Source organism: Pongo pygmaeus, chromosome 1 (assembly GCF_028885625.2).
Source record: "Pongo pygmaeus isolate AG05252 chromosome 1, NHGRI_mPonPyg2-v2.0_pri, whole genome shotgun sequence".
Classification (NCBI taxonomy): Eukaryota; Metazoa; Chordata; class Mammalia; order Primates; family Hominidae; genus Pongo; species Pongo pygmaeus.
The window spans coordinates 96,665,852-96,686,657 of NC_072373.2; the positions used below are offsets into that span (position 1 = coordinate 96,665,852).

Here is a 20,806-nt window from a genome sequence, read left to right on the forward strand (position 1 = left end):
GCAGGTGGACAATCCCCAAATTTCACCTGGGCTGAAAGGCACCCGTATGTTCCCACCCGACCCCCACTTCCTCCCCAGCTCCCAGGCCTCTCCATTCAGTCCATACTAATTATCTGATTCCTACTGTATGCCAGCCATTGAGTAACATAACAGTTCTCAAGGTGTGGTCCGCAACTCCTGGGAGTCCCAAATGTTTTTTCAGGGCACAGATGAGGTCAAATGATTTTCATAATAATTCTAATACGTTATTTGCCCTTTTGACAGAGTTGACACATTGCATCGAAGTGCAAAAGCAATGGGGCAAAACTGCTGTGGCTTTACATAAATCAAGGCAGTGGCACCCAATTAGTATTGCATGCATTCTTCACCACTGCACATTGAAAAGGCTGGTTTCACATAAGAATGTTCTTGATAAAGCAGTCAAAAATTATTAACATGTAATAGGCTTATTATTGTTATCTTACATGAGTTAATAAATAAGGATTTGTGGCTGGGCGCGGTGGCTCACGCCTGTAATCCCAGCACTTTGGGAGGCCGAGATGGGCGGATCACGAGGTCAGGAGATCGAGACCATCCTAGCTAACACGGTGAAACCCCGTCTCTACTAAAAATACAAAAAAATTAGCCGGGCGTGGTGGCGGGCGCCTGTAGTCCCAGGTACTCGGGAGGCTGAGGCAGGAGAGTGGGGTGAACCCGGGAGGTGGAGCTTGCAGTGAGCTGAGATCGTGCCACTGCTCTCCAGCCTGGGTGACAGAGCAAGACTCTGTCTCAAAAAAAAAAAAAATTAAAAAATAAATAAATAAGGATTTGTTTTAATATCTACTATGGCAAATATCAATAGATATCCACATAAACAAAAGTTCTTTAGGTCCCTAATACTTTTTTTGTGTGATTGAGTTTCGCTCTTGTTGCCCAGACTGGAGTGCAATGGCACGATCTCGGCTCACTGCAACTTCTGCCTCTTGGGTTCAAGCAATTTTCCTGCCTCAGCCTCCTGAGTAGCTGGGATTACACCCAACCCAGCTGGGATTACACCACCACGCCCAGCTAATTATTGTACTTTTTTTTTTTTTTTGAGATGGAGTTTCACTCTTGTTGCCCAGGCTGGAGTGCAATGGCGCGATCTCGGCTCACTGCAACCTCCGCCTCCCAGGTTCAAGTGATTCTCCTGCCTCAGCCTCCCTAGTAGCCAGGATTACAAGCATGTGCCACCACGCCTGGCTAATTTTGTATTTTTAGTAGAGACGGGGTTTCTCCATGTTGGTCAGGCTGGTCTCGAACTCCCGCCTCAGGTGATCCACCCGCCTCAGCCTCCCAAAAGTGCTGGGATTACAGACATGAGCCACCGTGCCTGACTAATTATTGTATTTTTAGTAGAGATGGGGTTTCACCATGTAGGCCACGCTGATCTCAAACTCCTGACCTTGTGATCCATCCACCTCGGCCTCCCAAGCTGCTGGGATTACAGGGTTGAGCCACTATACCTAGCCTTTTTTTTTTTTTTTAAGATAGTCTCACTCTGTGGCCCAGGCTGGAATGCAGTGGTGAGACCTTGGCTCACTGAAGCCTCCACCTCCTGGGTTCAAGCAATTCTCCTGCCTCGGTCACCTGAGTAGCTGGGATTACAGGCATGCATCGCTATGCCCGGCTAATTTTGTATGTGTTTTTTTTTTTGAGAGAGTGTCTTGCTCTGTTGCCCAGGCTGGAGTACAATGGTGCAATCTCAGCCCACCACAACCTCCGCCTCCTAGGTTCAAGCGATTCTCCTGCCTCATCCTCCTGAGTAGCTGGGACTACAGGCATGCGCCACCATATCTGGCTAATTTTTCTATTTTTAGTAAAGACGGGGTTTCCCTGTATTGGCCAGGATGGTCTCGAACTCCTGACCTCATGATCCACCTGCCTCGGCCTCTCAAAGTGCTGGGATTACAGGTGTGAGCCACCACGTCTGGCAACTAATTTTGTATTTTTAGTAGAGACTGGGTTTCTCCATGTTGGTCAGGCTGGTCTCGAACTCCTCATCTCATGTGATTCGCCCACCTCAGCCTCCCAAAGTACTGAGATTACAGGAGTGAGCCACTGTGCCTGTTTTTTGTTTTTTGTTTTTTGTTTTCTGAGACAGGGTCTCCCTCTGTTGCCCAGGCTGGAGTGCAGTGGCGCCACCTCGGCTCACTGCAACCTCTGCCTCCTGGGTTCAAGAGATTCTCGGCCGGGTGTGGTGGCTCACACCTGTAATTCCAGCACTTTGGGAGGCCGAGGCGGGCAGATCACGAGGTCGGGAGATTGAGACCATCCTGGCTAACACCTTGAAACCCCGTCTCTACTAAAAATACAAAAAATTAGCCGGGCGAGGTGGCAGGCGCCTGTAGTCCCAGCTACTTGGGAGGCTGAGGCAGGAGAATGGGGTGAACCTGGGAGGCAGAGCTTGCAGTGAGCCGAGATCGCACCACTGCACTCCAGCCTGGGCGAAGGAGCGAGACCCTGTCTCAAAAAAAAAAAGAGAGTCTCCTGCCTCAGTCTCCTGAGTAGCTGGGATTACAGGCGCATGCCACCATACCCAGCTAATTTTTGTATTTTTAGTAGAGACTGGGTTTCACCATGTTGACCGGGCTGGTTTCGAACTCTTGACCTCAGGTGATCCATCCACCTCAGCCTCCCAAAGTGCTGGGATTACAGGCATGAGCCCCTGTGCCCGGCCAATAATAATAATTCTTAAGGATGTAAATGGGTCCTTAAACCAGTTTCAGCACTGCTGGGCAATTCATAGGCTGTTACTACTCTCAGAGCCTGCATTCCCAGCCTAAGAATCGAGAGTCTTTTTTTTACTTCTCCTTCTAGGACCTTGTAGAACAAGAAGCGAGAGTCTTATTTGAAGTAGAGAGTGGAGAACTGACTGTTTTCTGGCAACCCTCTCTCCCTCAAGAAGAGACACTGTCACTGGAATAAAGATTTTAATAGTCTCTGCTCACAGTAGAAGCAAGGCATACAGGCCCCCAACCCTTCTGCGCCACCCCTCTTCTCCCCTGTGCACTGTGTCTACCGCTGGGTGGAGGGGGTCGGGGGAACAGGTATTGTGGGCCAGGCCCAGATGTGGGCTCCCCTGCCCTCTCTTCACCTAGACTCTTTTCATGTTCCCCTTCAGGTGACTCTTTCTCCTCCCAGTAAGTCACAGGGTAGCAAGGCTGAGGGAGGAGAGCATGGGGAGGGGAGGGAATCAGGAATCCACAGCCCAGCCCGGCCTGAGTCCAGGTGGAGAGCAGGTGCGTGTGCCTGTGTGAGTGTCCCTGTGCATGGCCGTGGGCTTGGCTCCCTGTAAGCTCTGAGATCCCCCCACGCCAGTCCCCTCTCAGAGGTCCTATCTGGTGTCTTCACTGGGGTCAGCACACCTGAGCTATTCAAACTACTTCCATCCTTTGGCGATGGGGCTGCTGTGGGCGAGGCTGAGGCCTGGCACCTCTGTTGCTTCTGGCACAGGGTAGAGAGGTGTGGAGGGATAGGAGAGGAGGCAGGTCAGCCTCGGGTGCTACTCCCCCGCTCCCCCAGGAGCCAGTAGGTCCGAACTTTGCCTTTGCCCTGGAGGGAAAAAAGAGGATGGGCTGGGGAGTGGCACATGCCCTTTCCCCAGTCAGATGAGAGCCTTAGGGATGGGAGTGGCATTGGCTGCTTGAGAAGGGTAACTCCCTCTAGGACCCCAAAAGGTGGGGAGGGCAGAGGCTTCTCCCTCTACCTTCATTTCCACATCCCCTCGAAGCTCCAGCTCGAAACCACCAAACTCCTCCAGGACAGCCTTTGTCTCAGAAGACAAGTGGATCTTCAGGGCTGGGTAGGACAGGGGAGAAGGGAAGGTGAGCAATGTGAGAGAGGAGAGCAGGAAAGTAGAGGCAAAAGAGACCAGGGACTGTGGGGGTGGACAGGTGGACAGGTACCCTCTCTCCCTCTTTTGGGCCAGGAAGCCCTCTAGCTCGGAGAGGCCCCACCCCCTGAATGTAGTGCGTGACCACATTAGCCTCTCATTTAGAACTCTGGCGCTGTGTAATCCAATACAGTAGCCACTAATCACATGTGCCTGTTTCAACTTAAATTAATTTAAACTAAATACAGTTAAAAATTCAGGCTGGGTGCTGTGGCTCACACCTGTAATCCCAGCACTTTGGGAGGCTGAGGCAGGAGGATCACTTGAGGCCAGGAGTTCGAGACCATCCTGGCCAATATGGCGAAACCCCGTCTCTACCAAAAATACAAAAATTAGCTGGGTGTGGTGGCACACACCTGTAATTCCAGCTACTTGGGAGGCTGAGGCAGGAGAATCGCTTGAACCTGGGAGGCGGAGGTTGCGGTGAGCCGAGATCGCACCACTGCACTCCATCCAGCCTGGGCGACAGAGCGAGACTCTGTCTCCAAAAAAAAAAAAAAAAAAAAAAAAAATCAGGGCCTCAGTTGCACCCGTCACATTTTCAGTGATAAGTAGCCACATGTGCCTAGAGGCTACTGTATTGGACAGCACAGAATACAGAACATTTTCATGACTGCAGAACATCCTGTTGGACAGCAGTCTCTGGAGTGTCACAGGGCTCTATACAGCATAGTGGTGAGGAGCTGGCACTTTGGATCCTGCACTACCTCAGTATGCACCTCAGCTTGGATACTTGCTTGGGTATGTAATACAAATTCTCTCTGCTTCATTTCCCTGATCTGTAAAATGCTGATAGTGTTAGTACCCATCTCAAGATCTTGTTATGAGGATTAAATTTAACATCCATAAAGTATTCAAACGGAATGTGCTACCTAGGAAGCACTATGTAAATTGTCGCTTCCATGATTTAATGCTATACCCTCATTTTGTGGCCGAGGAACTGAGGCCCAAGGTGATCTGCCCAAGTGGCTGACGAGGTCAGTGATGGAGTGGGGCCCAATATTGCCACACCCCCTCTTTGACCACTGTCTGAACTCATGTCCCTACTTCTGGGGTTTGCATCAATCACAGTGGCCTTACTATGTTTAACAGTTTCTTTCTTTTCTTTTCTTTTCTTTCTTTCTCTCTTTTTTTTTTGAGACAGAGTCTCGCTCTGTTGCCCAGGGGTGCAATCTCGGCTCACTGCAACATCCACCTCCCGGGTTCAAGTGATTTTCATGTCTCAGCCTCCTGAGTAGCTGGGATTACAGGCATGAGCCACCACGCCCGGCTAATTTTTTGTATTTTTAGTAGAGACAGGAGGTTCACCATGTTGGCCAGGCTAGTCTCCAACTCCTGGCCTCAAGTGATCTGCCCGCCTCGGCCTCCCAAAGTGCTGGGATTACAAGCATCCCCAGCACCCAGAATGTTGAACAATTTCTGGGAATGTGCTCCTTGAGGACTGGACCCTCAGCAAGGGGCTCTACTCTGACAGCCCCCAAAATAGTGCCCAGGGAGTATTTGCCGAACTAGACCCCTCTGGGCTCCCAGGACTGGCTCCCAAGCAGCCTTTCTTTTACCATAAGGTTTAGATGGGGTCCACATGAATTTCTCAGCTAACTCTGGATCTGGGCCATGTTACTATCCCAGGGCCTGGCACTCAGTAGTCACTCAATAAATGTTTACTGCATTGAATTGTGTCGAATACAGCAGAAGGATAGAATATAAACAGGAGGCAAGAGCAAGGGGTGGGTGGGAGCAAGAATTTATTAGGTGCCTGCTGGGTACCAGGGACTAGGCTTCTTGCAATCCTGAGATACACATCATTTTACAGATAATCAGCTAAGGCTCAGAAAAGTTAAATGACAATTATGTGGTAGACATTTTTTATGGGTTTCTCACATAATCCCTGTGAGGTAGATTTTTTCCCTCTTTTTACAGATGAGGAAAACCATGGCTCAGAGAGGTATAGCAAACTGATACACAGCCAGCTGTGGAGCTGAGATTCACAGCCAAGTATGCTGGCTCTGAAGCCATCTTTACCACATCAAAGGTGGAGCAGAGGGTCTTTTTTTTTTTTTTTTGAGACAGAGTTTAACTCTTATTGCCCACGCTGGGGTACATGGCGTAATCTTGGCTCACCGCGAACTCTGCCTCCCAGGTTCAAGCAATTCTCCTGCCTCAGCCTCCTGAGTAGCTGGGATTACAGGCGCCCGCCACCGCGCCTGGCTAGTTTTTTGTATTTTTAGTAGAGACGGGATTTCATCATATTGGTCAGGCTGGTCTCGAACCCCCGACCTAAGGTGATCCGCCTGCCTTGGCTTCCCAAAGTGCTGGGATTACAGGTGTGAGTCACCACGCCCGGCCCACAGAGGGTCTTAAAATAGGATTCCTGCTGGGAACTCTCCAACACTGGCCTGGAAACACTTTTACATCGTTTGACAAGAGGGACAGCAGGAACCTGAGTCTCTGATTACAGTCAAGGTGATAAGCCCAGGTTGAACTATTAATATTATGAGAAGGGGAACTTGGGAGGCGAAAGGGCTAGGAGCTGAAACGGGCTGTGCAGGCACAGGCTGCCCCAGAGTGGCATTTCCCTCAGCCACCCTGCCCTCCCCATTCCATCTAGGAGGGGGCGCTGTACCTTCCCCATTAGATTCCATTCTTGAGGCTGTGTTGACTGTATCCCCAAAGAGACAGTAACGGGGCATCTTCAGTCCCACCACTCCAGCACACACAGGTCCTGGGAGGAGCAAGGGAAGGAGCAGAGCCCATCAGCGAGTGAGGGAGGGAGGGGTGTTAAGGGAGGTAGGTGGACAATCCAAGAGAGGCAGGAGGCAGGATCTGAAGTCCCAGCTGTGTGTGTGTGTGTGTGTGTGTGTGTGTGTGTGTGTGAGAGAGAGAGAGAGAGACAGAGAGAGAGATGAAAGGGCGAGGGGGGCTGGGCCAGGGGACAAGTTTCTCTTGCGAAGCCTTGGCCTCTGGATGCCCGCCTGCACCTTCAGTGGCTTTACCTGTGTGGATGCCAATGCGCAAGCGCAGCTGCTCCTGGGGCCGGTGGCGGATTCGGAAGGAGTGCACAGCATCCAGCAGCGCCAGGGCCATGCGGGCTACCTCGCAGGCGTGCAGCCGCCCATTCCGCACAGGGAGCCCCGACACCACCATGTAGGCATCGCCAATTGTCTCCACCTGTGAGAGTGGCGAGGGGGTGCAGGACTTGAGGGCTGCAACTGTGTGGCCAGCCACACCGTCACACCGGGTGCAGCATCTGTCATTCTGTACCCTCATCTGTCTTTGCTCATCCCCCATCCCACATGGGTTCTCTGCCTGTTCCCGGGTCTCCCTGTGTCACTGTCTCTGCCCGTGTCCCCTGATCTCCTCTCTTAAGACTCCACATCATTCTGCCTACCCCTCATCTTTTTCTGACCTTGTCCATGTCTGTCTGTCCCTTCCCATCCCCACTCCCACCCTCACCTTGTACACATCAAAGTTGTCTATGACAGCATCAAAGCAAGTGTACAGGTCATTGAGCAGGGTCACCACCTGGAAGGGAAGAGAAGCTAAGAGAGACAGGAAGTAGGGGACCCCACCTGGGGTCAGGTGGGTAAAGCAGAACCAGAAGGCAGGTCTGGTGGGATCCAGATGCTGAGCCAGGCCAGCCTGCTTGCCTGGCACCTGCGGCTAAACCCTGGCCTACCTGCATGGGCGTGCTCTCCGCCGACAGCGCTGTGAAACCCACAATGTCACTGAAGTAGATGGTAACGCTGTCAAAGGCTTCGGCCTGCACCGTCTCCCCACGCTTCAGCTGCTCAGCCACTGAGCTAAGGGGTCAGGGCAGGTGCAGGATCAGAGTGGGGGGTTGGGACAGGGGCTTTGTGTTGGGGGGGTTCCCAGACTCAGGCACTCACTGAGGCAGGATCTGGTAGAGCAGGGCCTCGGCCTTGCGCTTCTCCTCCAGGTACGCCTGGGTCCGCTCCTCCACCAGTTCCTCCAGATTGTTCGCGTACTGCTCCATGCGGGACAGCAGGTTGTCCAGGATGTTGCTGCTGTTCTCCCTGGGGGCAGGAGGTGGTGGTGGGGATGGTGAGAGAGGAGCAGCACAGCCTACCCATGAGCGCCCACCCCTAGACACTTCCCCTGCCCAGGCTGCAGTGAGGTCTCTAGAGACGCTCAGGGTTGAGGGCATAGCAGGATAGCGGGGAGCAGGGGAAAACAGAAGGAAGAAAGTTCAATTCCCCTCTGAGATCCCAAGGTCAAGTATGAAGCTTCAGACATATGGACATTTTGTTCATCTTTGTTGAACCCAGTGAGTTAGAAGGAGGTAAAGGAGATGGAGAATGACAAGGGTCAATTGCGGACAAAGTGATAGCCACAGAAGGGTGTGTCTGGAGGAACTGGGCCTGGTGGGCACGCTGGGGAAGGGAAATCAAGGGGTGGGGCAGGAGCTCCTGTGGAGGGCCAAGAGCCTACAGGGCAGGAGGCAGGAGGCCCATCTACTCTACACACTGCTGAGAAGTCTAGAGGCCAGCAAGGGGAGTGGGCAGGAAGGGTGTGGGGTGTCGATGGTGGAGGGAAGGGATATGAATGGCAGGGGACTGTGGGGACAGCTGAGTCATGCTGTATTTTCGAAGAGGGTTGTGAGGCTGTGCTGGGCTGGAGCTGACTATGTACAGGGAAGAAGTGAGTGGTCTCCCTCTGCCACTGCTGAGATAAGCCGGAGCCAGAAGCGTTAGGTAAATGGTGGCTATGGAGGAGGGGCCTGGGGGATCCATGACAAACACCAGGGACCTGTTAAACTTGCGCAACGTCAGGCGGATCTGCTGGAATGGTGGCCTCTCCTGTGGGTCCTCAGCCCAGCACCGCTGCATCAGCAGCCCCAACTCCTCCAGGTGACTCTGCAGGGCCAGGGAGGGCCGGAAGGGGGGCTGCTCACCCCGAGTCACCCGCTCGATGATCTCTGTATTGGGAGGTAGAGGAGCTGAGGGGTGGGGCTGGCCAAGGGCGTAGTGAGAGACTGGGGCAACCAGCTGGGATGGCAAGGGAAGTCCAAGACCAAGGCGTGGGGGCGGAGGACTGGTCACTGGCAGCAATGGGTCAAAGGGTGGTGACTGAGCCCCATTCCAGAAGGAAGGTGTGGTGGTGCTGCCAGGGGACCCTCTCCCTGGGGCTGGGGTTCGTTGAGACTGTGGCCGGGTTTAAGGAAGGCGTGCTCCTCTCACCTTTGGGGCTGAGGTCCAAACCTTCCACATGGAAGACCCCACTCCTCAGGGCAATCTCCTGAAGGATGATCCCAAAGCTGTATACGTCACCAGCCTGGGAGCCCCGCACAGGGGGTGAAGCCATTCGCAGGAGCTCAGGGGCCGTCCACAGCTTTTCTGTGGGTCAGAGGTCGGTAGTCACCGAGTGAGGGAGCCCAGAGCTAAGGGGTGAGGGGGAAACAAGGATGTGGCCGAAACTGATCTGGATGCATCACAGAGTGTTAGAGCTAGAGGAGGCCTTAGAGACCACTTCGTCTGGCCTTCCCTTTTTCACGGGTGAATGAATTGAGGCTGGAGTCAGGACAAGCATGCCCAAGCCCATCAGAGGCCTTGCATCAGTCTCCCTACTGGGTGGTGCTGAGGGCAGGTGTTAGGTTCAAGGGTCAAGGCTCACTGGCATAAAGGGTGTGTCCTTGCTCTGGGTCCAGGTCCCTGAAGCTCTCCAGCCCATAGTCGGTGATCTTGAGCACAAAGCGCCCATCTACCACGCAGTTGGATGACTTGAGGTTCCCATGGGAGCAGATAGCCCCATTGTGTAGAAACAGCATGCCCTGGAAACGTGAGTGGGCAGAGGTATTGGCCATGAGTGGGACCTACACCCATGGCCAGGAGAAGCATGCCTGGCCCCTCCCCTACACATCCAATAGGTGCTTAGGGGCATACCTTGACGATGTCATTGGTGAGCGAGTACCGGAACATCCAGTCCAGGGTGATGCTCTCATTCTCCAGAATGTCCTGCTGGGGCAATAAGAGTCAGACCAATCCCCTGCAGACCCCCCTGGGAGTTGGAGGAGGGTGCAGGGTCCTACTGATGTGAACTGGTAGAACAGGACAAAACTTTGGATTGACTCTAGTGCCACTGCCCTTCCCCAACTCCCATTTTTACAGATGGGGCCAGAAAGGTTAGAAAGAGGGCGAGGCATGCCTGGGGTCTTATGGCCAGTCAGGGGCAGAGCCAGGGCTAGAACCCAGGTTTCTTGACACCCCTTGTCCCCCTCACCTGCAGGCTCCCACGGGGACAGTACTCTGTGAGGATGCAGATATTGGGGGGGTCGGTGCAGGCTCCCACAAACCTGGTCAGGTGTTCATTCTGCACATCCCGCATCTGCAAGTGGGACCGGCATCAGGAGCTTGACAGAGACCTCGCTCCTCACCAAGCTGCTCACTAGCCTCAGGGACCCTCACTCTTCTTAACTCCTTATTCATTTTCTGCAACCATCACTAGGATCTTCCCTGGTGATTCCCACCCATGTCCTTTAGCCCACCCTCCCCAGAATCTGCTCCTACTTCCTGTGCCTCCTAAACCCTGTCTCCCCCAGGGACATCACATAGGGCCCCTCAAGATTCCTCCAGGTTATCTCCAGTGGTCTCTTCTCCTAGCTTAGGATCCCCCCACTCCCACCCACAAGATGAAGGTCCATCCCAGGGCTCCAGTCCCTGCCCCTTTCTTGGGGTACCCTGAGGTCCCTCCATAACTAGTTCTATTGGCCAGTCTCCCTTGCGTCCCCGAGGGCCCTTTCTCCATGCCACTGCCTCATTCCCCACATTACATGCTTCAGTTCAAACAGGACTTTTCGTGTCAGCTCAATGCGTTTACGGTTCACACGTTTCACAGCCACGAGGTTGCCCTGGGCATGGAATGGAGACTGTCACTGTGAAGAGCATGGTCCCATGTCCTGGGAATTCCAGCTGCTCCCGACAGCCCATCCCTGCCCTCAGGACCCTCACTTGTTCCCAATAGCCCACCCCCAGGGCCCCCATCTGCTGCTCCCCACCAGCTTACTCCTTCCCTCAGAACCTCCCACCAGTCCTCCATCAGGGTACACTCCTGCCCCAGTCCCAAGGCCCAGTGATCTTTCCCCAGGCCCACCTTATAATATGCTGTCTTGGCAAAGACTTGGAACTGGCCCTCTGTGGTTAGCAGGGAGCCATAATTGGAGCCTCTCTGAAAGGAGGGAGAGCAGGAGGAATGGTCAGCTGGTGGGCCCAGTCTGCATCCTGATTGCTTGTGCTCTGGTCTTTATTACCCTGCCTTATTCTGCCTTATCTTTGTGTCGCCCTTCCTTTTTGTTGTTGGGTTTTTTTTGACATGTAGTATCATGGTGTCGTCCAGGCTGGAGTGCAGCAGTGCTATCCTAGCTCACTGCCGCCTCAGACTCCTGGGCTCAGATGATCCTTTCACCTCAGCCTCCAGAGTAGCTGGGACTACAGGCATGCGCCACCATGCTAATCTTTGTATTCTTTGTAGAGACGATGTCTTGCTATGTTGCCCAGGATGGTCTTGAACTCCCAGGCACAAGCAATCCTCCTGCCTCAGTCTCCCAAAGTGCTGGGATTGCAGATGTGAGCCACTGTGCCTGGCCCACCCTGCTTTATGTTCCACATCATAAAATCTCCTCCTCATTTACTTTTTTTTTTTTTAAAGTGTTTTCACAGGACTATCTCCTCTGACCTTTAAAAGAGCCCTGTGAGGGAGGCTCTGCTGCTGTAATCATCATCTGAGACAGTCTCGGAGAGGGACTATGAGTCGCTCAAGGTCACACAGCAAGTGAAAGCAGAGCTGGGACTAGAATCCTGCTCCCTTCCCTACCCCTCAGGCACTGCCCCTTGTACCCACCTCTCCTTTATTGCCCCCCAACACAAACACCAGTGTTCTTACCCCGCTCAGGGTCAGCCGGCTGCCTGCACTCCGCAGGTGCCTCTCAAGGCTACTGGGCTCAACGTCCTCCCAGCGCACCCGCCACAGCTCCGAGGCCAGTTCCTTCTCCAGCTGCATTTTCCTGGGGTACAAAGGCTGCATCTGAGCCTGTGGCTGAGCCCCTGACCCAGGGCAGGGTGCTCAGCCGCCCCTCCTCGAGCCGTGGGACCACACCATGCACTCAGATATGGAGGGGGAATTCTATCCTCCGGACTGAGAATCAGGATGGCTGGGGGAAATTCTGCCTCACTGGGGACCTCGGGGGAATCACCTCAATGTCCTTATTTGGGAATGAGGCCTCAATATCTATTTCATTCTTAACTATTATAAGAATGAAAAGGAATAGTGTACATGAGGCCAGGCACGGTGGCTCATGCCTGTAATCCCAGCACTTTGGGAGGCCGAGGTGGGCGTATCACGAGGTCAAGAGATCGAGATCATCCTGGCCAACATGGTGAAACCCTGTCTCTACTAAAAATACAAAAATTAGCTGAGTGTGGTGGCATGTGCCTGTAGTCCCAGCTACATGGGAGGCTGAGGCAGGAGAATCGCTTGAAACTGGGAGGTGGAGGCTGCAGTGAGCCGAGATCATGCCACTGCACTCCAGTCTGGCAACAGAGCGAGATTCCGTCTCAAAAAATAAAAAAATAAAAATAAATAAATAAATAAATAAGTAGTGTATGTGGAAGTGCCTGGCACATATTATATGCTCAACCAGCAGTGATTTTCTCCCCTCCCTCCTTGCTTTCGTATATCATTAACTCCTCTTGTACTTCATTTTAGCCTCCACTGGACGGCAGGAACAAGGCTCATTCAGCTCCCTTCTCCATTCTAGGTTGGGCACCTGGCACACACCAGGGCTCACCACCCTCCTCAACTAACATGGGCATGATTGCAAAGGTTCAGAACGTTGCTTCCCATCTGGCCTGCAAGAGTAGCAAGGAAAACCAGTCCACGCCCCTATGATGTCACCCATCAACTTCTCTGCTTCTTGGATCTCTCTGACTCTCCTTGGCCATTCCTATCCTTGTCTCCTCCCCTCACCCTGCCATTCCCTTCTCTTTCTTTCTCCTCTGGCTTTTAAGCCTCCTTTCTTCCTCATCTCCCTTGGTTTTCCCCTGCTGTCCCTTCACCCCTGCCTTCTTCCCTTTGGGTCCCCACCGCCTCCTCTGCTATTGGTTCTCCGGGTCCCCCAGCCTCACTCACCCCCCCCACATCACAGCTCACCTGTATATGAAGAAGGAGACAATCAGAATGCCAAGCAAGGAGAGGCTGCCCACCAAAGCCAGCACCTCCAGGGTGGAAAGGTGATCTGCAGGAGACAGTCCATATTGCAGCAAGAGAGATTTGGGTTAGATAGCAGGAGGAAGAACTTTCTTAGTCCATTAGTGAACTGGGATAATGGATGAAGGGAAGAAAAAGGCAGGACTCATTCTCCAGAAAGCCCTCAGCATGGGACAGGAGCACCTACTCGACTGTGCTTAGGGGAAGGATGCAGCATCTCCGGGATGGAGTCCTGGAAGGCAAGGGGCAGTCACCTTGGTTGCATGCTGGGTCTTCATTGTCAAAGCCACATTTGGGGATGTCAGGAGGAGGGTACCCCAGGGGCCAGTTCAGTTTGCGCCCTGACACAGCCACCAGCTCTTGGGAAGTCCCATTGTAGTTCAGTACAACCTAAGGGAGAGCAGGAGTGGTGGCTAGGCCAGGGCCTGCAGGGGGAGGCCTGCTGTGCAGTGCAGCAGTCTCACCTCCCACCTACCCCAGCTCTGCTTCCAGAGCCTACATATATATCTGGGTTGTCACCTGCTTACCAAGCCCCCACTGCAACTGGATACAGGACCTCATACCACACACATATTATTCAAGTGGAAACACCTGAAAACTATCAAGGGGTTTATAAAGAAAACTCCATTTAGAACCCGATCTCTACACTCAGGTAGTTTATAATCTTGGTTGAAGCACCAACCAAGCATTGATTTTTCTCTACTTATTTTCTTGGTAGAAAACAGGAGAAGGTAATGTTCACCTTAGCCTACATTCCCAGGCCCAGTCCATGTGCCCCTCTTCCAGGAAGCCTTCTCTGGATGACCTATCCCTTGCCGCCATTGGCCTCAGCGCCTTCCTGTCCCTGGTCGCTTGCAGAGCTGTGTAATGTGCGTCTTTCACGGCCCTGTCTCTGCTGGGAGGCGGTTCTGCCTGCCTCCCTTTGGAGCTCCCTGAGGGCAGGGTTGTGCTCCCTCCTCAGGCATGGGGCTCCCCAAGTGTGATGCCTGTGAGTCCCTATCATTCTGGTGGCTTCCCCAGACTGGAGCTGGGTCTGTTTTATCCAGGGCTCTTGTAAGTGTCCAGGCATGGTGGAATGGCTACAGGATAAACAGGTGTCCTGGCAGGGCTGTGGGGGGAAGTAGGAGGGTGAGATGTCATTTGGAATTGGCACTGTCTTCTGGGTGCACAAACTTACCCTGAAGGCACCAGTCTCGGGATCCATATCCCAGAGGGAGAAGTCTGTTTCCCGATCGCCACTGCTATCAATTTTCAGGTATCCTGTCACACCTGAGGACGTGCGGGAAGATGACTGTATTTGAGAGAATGGAAGTTCAGGGGTGCCCCGCTTCATCTCTTCATCCTCTAATCTTTTTTGCCTTGCCTTCCAAACATACATGTGTACAGAATGATAGTAAATGGTAAAACGGCTGGGCACTGTGGCTCATGCTTGTAATCCCAGCACTTTGGGAGGCTGAGGCGGGCAGATCACCTGATGTCAGGAGTTCAAGACCAGCCTGACCAATGTGGTGAAACCCCGTCTCTACTAAAAAAAAAAAAAAAAAAAATACAAAAAATTAGCCAGGTGTTGGTGGAGGGCACCTGAAATCCCAGCTACTCAGGAGGCTGAGGCAGGAGAATCGCTTGAACCTGGGAGGCGGAGGTTGAAGTGAGCCGAGATTGCGCCACTGCACTCCAGTCTTGGGGACAGAGCGAGACTCCATCTCAAAAAAAAAAAAAAAAAAAAGAAAAAGAAAGGTAAAAGAACTCAGTGCCCAGCAGGGATGATTGAGATTGGACACTTAGTAGGACTTCTGAGGGATGGGCCTGAAAAAAGCTGTGGAGGAAAAGGCTGGTGTGCATAGGTAACTGCTGCAGGACAATAGGCTTCTCATGGCTTGACACTGGGCACCTGGGATTCATCCCCCAAGGCAGCCCATTCCAGCCACCTCCAGGCCCTGACCTTGAAAGCTTCGGTTCCACATCCGCTGAGTGATGTTCTCCCCATCGGTGACAGTTCCCCCATGTGCCAGAGTCTCCGTCACTGCCTGGATATAGAGCAGGAGCCCGTCGTGGAAGGATGCTGGGATGGTGTTCACCTGTAGGGGCAAACAGAGGTCGGTTGGGGTGGGCATATGAAGGGCATGGAGGTGGGAGCTGTGGGGAAGGGAACAAGGGGCACTGGGATTTTGGAAGTGGATGGGAGAAAATAACACCCCTACATCACAGGGAGATTTTACTATTTAAACGATGCCTTTGGATTAGCATCACTTCCTGAATCCCACTAGGTAGACAGGGCAGGATGTATCGTCTCCATATTACTGATGATGACCTGAGTTTCAGAGGCTGAACTTGCCAGCGTCCTCCTCCATCATCACGAGAAACATGGAACAATGGGAAGGGAGGGAAGGAAGGGGAGAACTGGGAATAGGGAAAGATGGAGGCTGGCAGAGGGTCATGGAGTGGGGGCTGGAGATCCATGATGGAGGGTCCCGGGACCCCTTCTTACCAGGCCATCCTCCATGGTGAAGTTGAACTGCTCATGGGCCAGGTGTTTTAACTGCTTCAGGAATTCCAAGTACTCGGGATTATCTGGGTCTTTATATGTAATGATTTTGGCAGCCTGAGAAAGGGGTCAGTGGAGAGCGGAGAGTTGGGAGCTGACTATTCCCTAGTACTGTGGGGCCCCAACAGTTGGGAGCCCACCTCCCAGAGCTGCATCTCTGCTTAGCTCAAGGTCAAACTGGACCCTATGCCCTGCAGGAAGTGATGCCCACTCCAAAGCAGCGGATCCAATGGGATGGCTTCTCCAAGTCCTGTCCAGGCTGTGGGACTTTATCCTCCTCCCACCTCAAGCCCATTTTCTTATCTTTTTAGCCTGCTGGCACCTAAGCGCCCTGGGCGGTCCCCTGCCCTTCATTGCCTAATTCCCAGTGAGCATCACCAACCTCTTTTCTGTTCTGTGAGTTACCAGGAGTGCATAAAGAAACAAACAGACCAAAAACTCTTTTCTGGAATTCTTTCAGATGCTGAGGGACACAGTGCCCAGAAATGATGTGCCACAAGCTGAGACAGCCTGGGCTTCAAACCTAGGTACTCACCTGAAAGGCCTGGCGGGCACTGACATCCTGCTCATCCCCTCTCTCCCAGGGCCTGCGGGGAGCAGGGCCCTGTCCACCTTGCAGGCTTTGCCCAAAGATATCCAGGTGGAAGAAAACGTAGTCCTCCCCACACAAGCCAGCTTCCAGGGCCAGGAGCATGAGGGTTCTGAAGGCGTCAGGGGAGCTGCAGATGTAGATAACTGGAGAAAGACGGGGAGTCAGAGAGAGAAGCCTAGGTACTGCGGGAGAGACAGGAGCAGGAAAACGGGGGCACCCAGGGGAGGAAGTTTAGAGATAGGGGGCAGGAGAGACCCAGTGAGAGTTAAGTGGTAACTCCCAGCTCAGCCTAGGCCACAGCAGGAGAAGGACGAAGGGTGGAAGGGGCGGGGGCGGGGGCGGGGGGTGGGGGGAGGAGGAAGGGGGAGGTGGAAGGGAGGAAGGAACAGGTAGGGAGAGGGGAATAGTGGAGCTGAAGGTGGAGAAGGATGGGGCCAGGAGAGAGAGAGGAGCGAGAGGGAGGGGGAGAAGAGAGCGGATGAGGCGCAACGAGAGGAGAGGATGAAAGAGGGGAGAAGGCTATAGGGAAGAGAGAAAATGTGGGAGGGAAAAAGGGACTGGAACCGAGCTGTGCTAGGGTGGGAGGGAATGAGTGGGGGTCGGGGAGGTGAGAGGATAGAGACGTGGTGAGGGTGGCGGAAGAAGAGGGAAATAGAAACTCAGCTGTAGAAAGGGCCGGGGAGCTGAAAGTAGAATGAAGAACGGCGAGGAGAAAGAAGAGTGCCCCCAGACGAGAGAGGAAGTCCCGATGCCGCCGGCGGGTCAGAGGGGAGGCCCTGCGGCTAAGCGGCGGGACGGGGTGTGCCAGCGTCTTACCTCGGCCTTTGCGCGGCATGGTCCGCAGCAGCCTGGTGTAGTGGCTGAGGTCGTCCTCGGCGAACTCCAGGTGGTCCACCGTAATATTGAGGCGGTCGCGGACCCGCATGAACAGCCCCTCCACGAGGAAGAAGCAGTGTTCTTCGTCACCCGGCCGGTAGGCGTAGAGCATGAGCGCTTGGCGCTCCCAGCCCAGCCGTCGGTGCAGCGCCGCCACGAAGTCCCCCAGCTTGGCGTAGCTGGGCCCCGCGCGGGTGGTCAGCGCATACTCGTCCTTGACACCGAAGCCCAGCGCCGGGGCGCCGGCGGTCAGCAGCGGGACCCGCCAGTGCGCGGTGAAGCGCCCCACCGGGGCGGCGGCGTACACGCAGCCGGGGCCCAGGAACACAGCGGGGTTGTGCTCCCACTTGAGGTCCACCGCGGCCAGGGGCGCTGCGGTGTCGGAGCAGACGCCCAGCGCGTTCTCGCTGCTGCCCAGCACCGTGCGGACCGTCCAGCCTGGCAGCAAGTCGGGGCGCGCCTTCACCTGGGCCAGGGCCAGCTCCACGGCGGGTCCCACGCGCGCCCATGACCACGGGTACGAGGTGTTGGCCAGCGGCAGTACCACGGCTACCGTGAGGTTGCCCGCGTGGCTGCCCCGGAGCAGCAGCAGCAGCGGCGGCAGCAGCAGGAGCAGGAGCAGGCGCAGGCGGGAGCCGGCGGGGCGCCGGGGCCCCGGCATGGCCTCAGCGGGCACCGCAGCAGGCGACCGCTCCTACCATGGCCTTCTCGGTCCCCTTCGGCTCAGCGGCCGGTCCCAGGCATCAGGCGCGTCCCTATGGGAAGGAGCAGGAGCTGGACGAGGACGCTCACCCCGGGGCTCGAGGCCCCCTGTAGCTGCGACGGTCTGGGCCGAGAGCGCAAGGGGCGCGACCGAGGGGGGCGCGCAGGGCGCCGCGGAGCAGGTGGGTGCCAGGAGAACGTCGGCCGGAGAGGACCCGAGTGTGAACAACTGGGAGTGTGCGTGCGTGTTAGAGAGAGAGAGAGAGAGAGAGAGAAAGGGTGCGAGTGAGCGCTTCGTGAAGAAGGATGGGAGAGGGCGCGCGAGGGAGGAAAGAGGAGTGTGTGTTTGTAGCGTGCGTGAGTGCCTGCCCCAGGGAGTGTGCCAGAAGGGGCGTCCGGCCGGCCCAAGTCTCCGGCTATCCGGAGGGAACCGTGGAGGACCCGAGCCAAGCTCCGAACCCTCCCTCCCAAGCCGCTTCCCCTCCCAGACTCAGTGACAGAAGAGCCAATCCTGGATCTTTAACTCCTTCCTCCCCGCCGCCCAGCCCGCTCACTTCCCGGTGGACCATCTTCCCCGGTCTCGGCCGCCCCACGCCTACGTCTTTGGAGGACAGGACCCTCTGAAGGTGCGCCCTCGCCGGGATGGAAAGGACGGCTGAACGGAGGGTGTGTGTGGAAGCAATCGGGACCCGCTTGCGCCCCACCTTTTCCCTCGCCTCCTACCTGGTCTCCTCGGGGGAAGAGGGAAAGATGTGCTGGTTTGGGATCCTGGCAGGAAACTGTGTGAGTGCGTGGATGTGTGTGTTTGGGAGTGGGGTGGAAGGTGACGGGTTTCTGGAAAGTCCGTTAAAGCTGAAGGCGAGCCCAGAGTGCTTGTTACCCAGTCCTTCTATGATCTCCCTCTCTTTCCCTCCCTGCCACCTTCCAGACTGTGCAGATTAGCTGTGAAAAATGATCTGGTGTCAGGGCGGAATTAAATCTTCAGCGCCCAAATTGTAGGAAGATGGGGAGAGTGGGTGGGTTTCTGGGAGGGAGGAGGTTCACACCTCAAGGACGCCCCAAGAAAATGACTGTTTTGTGTTGAGGGTTGTTAAAATGAAGGCTGTGGGAGATGACCATTGGAGGCGTAAATTGGGGAGTGGGTTTTGGAGCACTTGACAGCTGGGCCCCCCGGTACAGACTGCTGTGGAATCAGTGTGCCCTCTAATGGTCATCAGGGGTCATTGACGGCATTGCCGCGCCAACCTCTCCAACGCTGCGCCTAAGCAGGACAGGAGATCACCAAACTTCAGGTCAGCAAACATTTCCAGAGAACCTTCGGTGCGTTAAGCACCCACTAGGTGCCGAGGGCATAAAGATGAATATATATAGTCCGTGCCTTTGAGGAGCTCCATTTGGGACAAATAACCTTAATGCAACATGCATTAAGCACTACGGGGGAGATATGGATAAATTGCTAAAGGACTCAGATGAGGGCTATTCATTCTGCTTGGATTGGGGCCAGAAAATCTCCAAAAAAGAAATAATTCAAGAGGATAGAACGATGAGAAAGGTATTCAGTGTAGACAGAGCAGAATGTTGAAGTATATTTCCTATATATGGAATTTTAGGAGACTTGAATATTCTTATTATCTAGAGCAAATTGTGGTCAATTGGCCAACTTGAGATGGTAGGCATGCTTTGGCTTGCATTCTCTCTACATATATTGTATTTAATTCCCCACACTTAAATATCATAAGATGGGGCCGGGCAAGGTGGCTCAAGCCTCTAATCCCAGCACTTTGGGAGGTCAGGGTGGGTGGATCATGAGGTCAGGAGTTCAAGACCAGCCTGGCCAAGATGGTGAAACCCCGTCTCTACTAAAAATACAAAAATTAGCCGGACATGGTGGCGGCCGCCTGTAATCCCAGCTACTTGGGAGGCTGAGGTAGAGAATTGCTTGAACCCGGGAGACAGAGGTTGCAATGAGCCAAGATTATGCCACTGCACTCCATCCTGGGCAACAGAGCAAGACTCCGTCTCCAAAAACAAAACAAAACAAAACAAAAACACACACACACACATAAGATGGTACACGAATATTTGGATTTCTGACTTTTTTTTTTTTTCAAAGATGGAAGTCTCCCTATGTTGCCCAGGCTGGTCTTGAACTCCTAGGCTCAAGCGATCCTCCTGCATCAGCCTCCCAAAATTCCTGGATAACATGTGTGAGCTGCCAGGCCCAACCTGGATTTCTGACTTTCCTTAAAATATTGGAAGAGCTGGCAATATATTGTCCTGCATCCCTCCATGAGCAATCAACCAGAGCAAGTATCCATTATCTCCTTGAAATGAGTCTAGTTCATCATGGTTCCTAGGCACCCTGCTTCACTCAGGTGCATTAACTGCCTGGCTGTAGTAGGAGTTTGTGTTTTCAGCCCTGATCTAGGATGTAAGGTGTGTGCATGTAGGATGACTGAGGAAGAGAGGCAGGGAAGAGGGCAGTGGAGGGAAGATTATGAAAGCTTTTGTGTGACAGGCATAATGTTCTTGTCCTGTAATGGAGATGGCGGATTCCAGAGATTGTAGAGCTAGACAGCAAATGGAGATGGGGAGATGTTTTGTGAGTAGAATCAGTTGAACTTTGGGAAGTGAGGACATTATACAAATAACAGATCTAGGTGATGTTGACCCCATTAGTTGAGAAGCTGAAGAAGGAGGTTTTGGAAAGATGATACTTTTAGTTTATTGGATGTGAGGTGCCTATAGATACTCAAGTGGAAGTGTCTGATAGGCCTCGGACTAGTGGAGCTGGAGCTCAGAAGAAATGACTGGACTAGAAATATAGTTTAGTAATTGAGCTCCTTTCAATAATGGTGAACTAGCCCTCAAGCTACAGACAACTAAAAGTGTTGGATGAAATACTTTTTTAAAAATCAAATAACTGGCTGGGCATGGTGGCTCATAGCTGTAGTCCCAG

General features: G+C 53.7%; 1 protein-coding gene across 3 annotated transcripts; it reads right to left on the bottom strand.

Moving 5' to 3' along the window:
* Nucleotides 1–2,934: 2,934 nt before the first annotated feature.
* Nucleotides 2,935–18,834, bottom strand: NPR1 (natriuretic peptide receptor 1). Of its 3 annotated transcripts, XM_054442583.2 has the most exons (23): nucleotides 18,571–18,834; nucleotides 17,086–17,900; nucleotides 16,213–16,412; nucleotides 15,621–15,734; nucleotides 15,075–15,210; nucleotides 14,310–14,401; nucleotides 13,387–13,522; nucleotides 13,076–13,160; nucleotides 11,810–11,930; nucleotides 11,021–11,095; nucleotides 10,701–10,778; nucleotides 10,151–10,255; nucleotides 9,814–9,885; nucleotides 9,545–9,701; nucleotides 9,112–9,267; nucleotides 8,681–8,849; nucleotides 7,801–7,947; nucleotides 7,590–7,713; nucleotides 7,367–7,435; nucleotides 6,907–7,081; nucleotides 6,537–6,635; nucleotides 3,728–3,819; nucleotides 2,935–3,573 (listed from the first exon to the last, which is right to left on the bottom strand). In XM_054442583.2, the coding sequence occupies exons 2-23, from the start codon at nucleotides 17,804–17,806 to the stop codon at nucleotides 3,511–3,513; spliced, it is 3,186 nt and encodes a 1,061-aa protein (XP_054298558.1). In that variant the 5' UTR covers nucleotides 17,807–17,900; nucleotides 18,571–18,834; the 3' UTR covers nucleotides 2,935–3,510. The 3 variants fall into 3 exon arrangements, with proteins under 3 accessions (XP_054298558.1, XP_054298466.1, XP_054298654.1); XM_054442491.2 differs by lacking the exon at nucleotides 18,571–18,834 and having other exon boundaries at nucleotides 17,086–18,321; XM_054442679.2 differs by lacking the exons at nucleotides 10,701–10,778; nucleotides 18,571–18,834 and having other exon boundaries at nucleotides 17,086–18,321.
* Nucleotides 18,835–20,806: the final 1,972 nt, after the last annotated feature.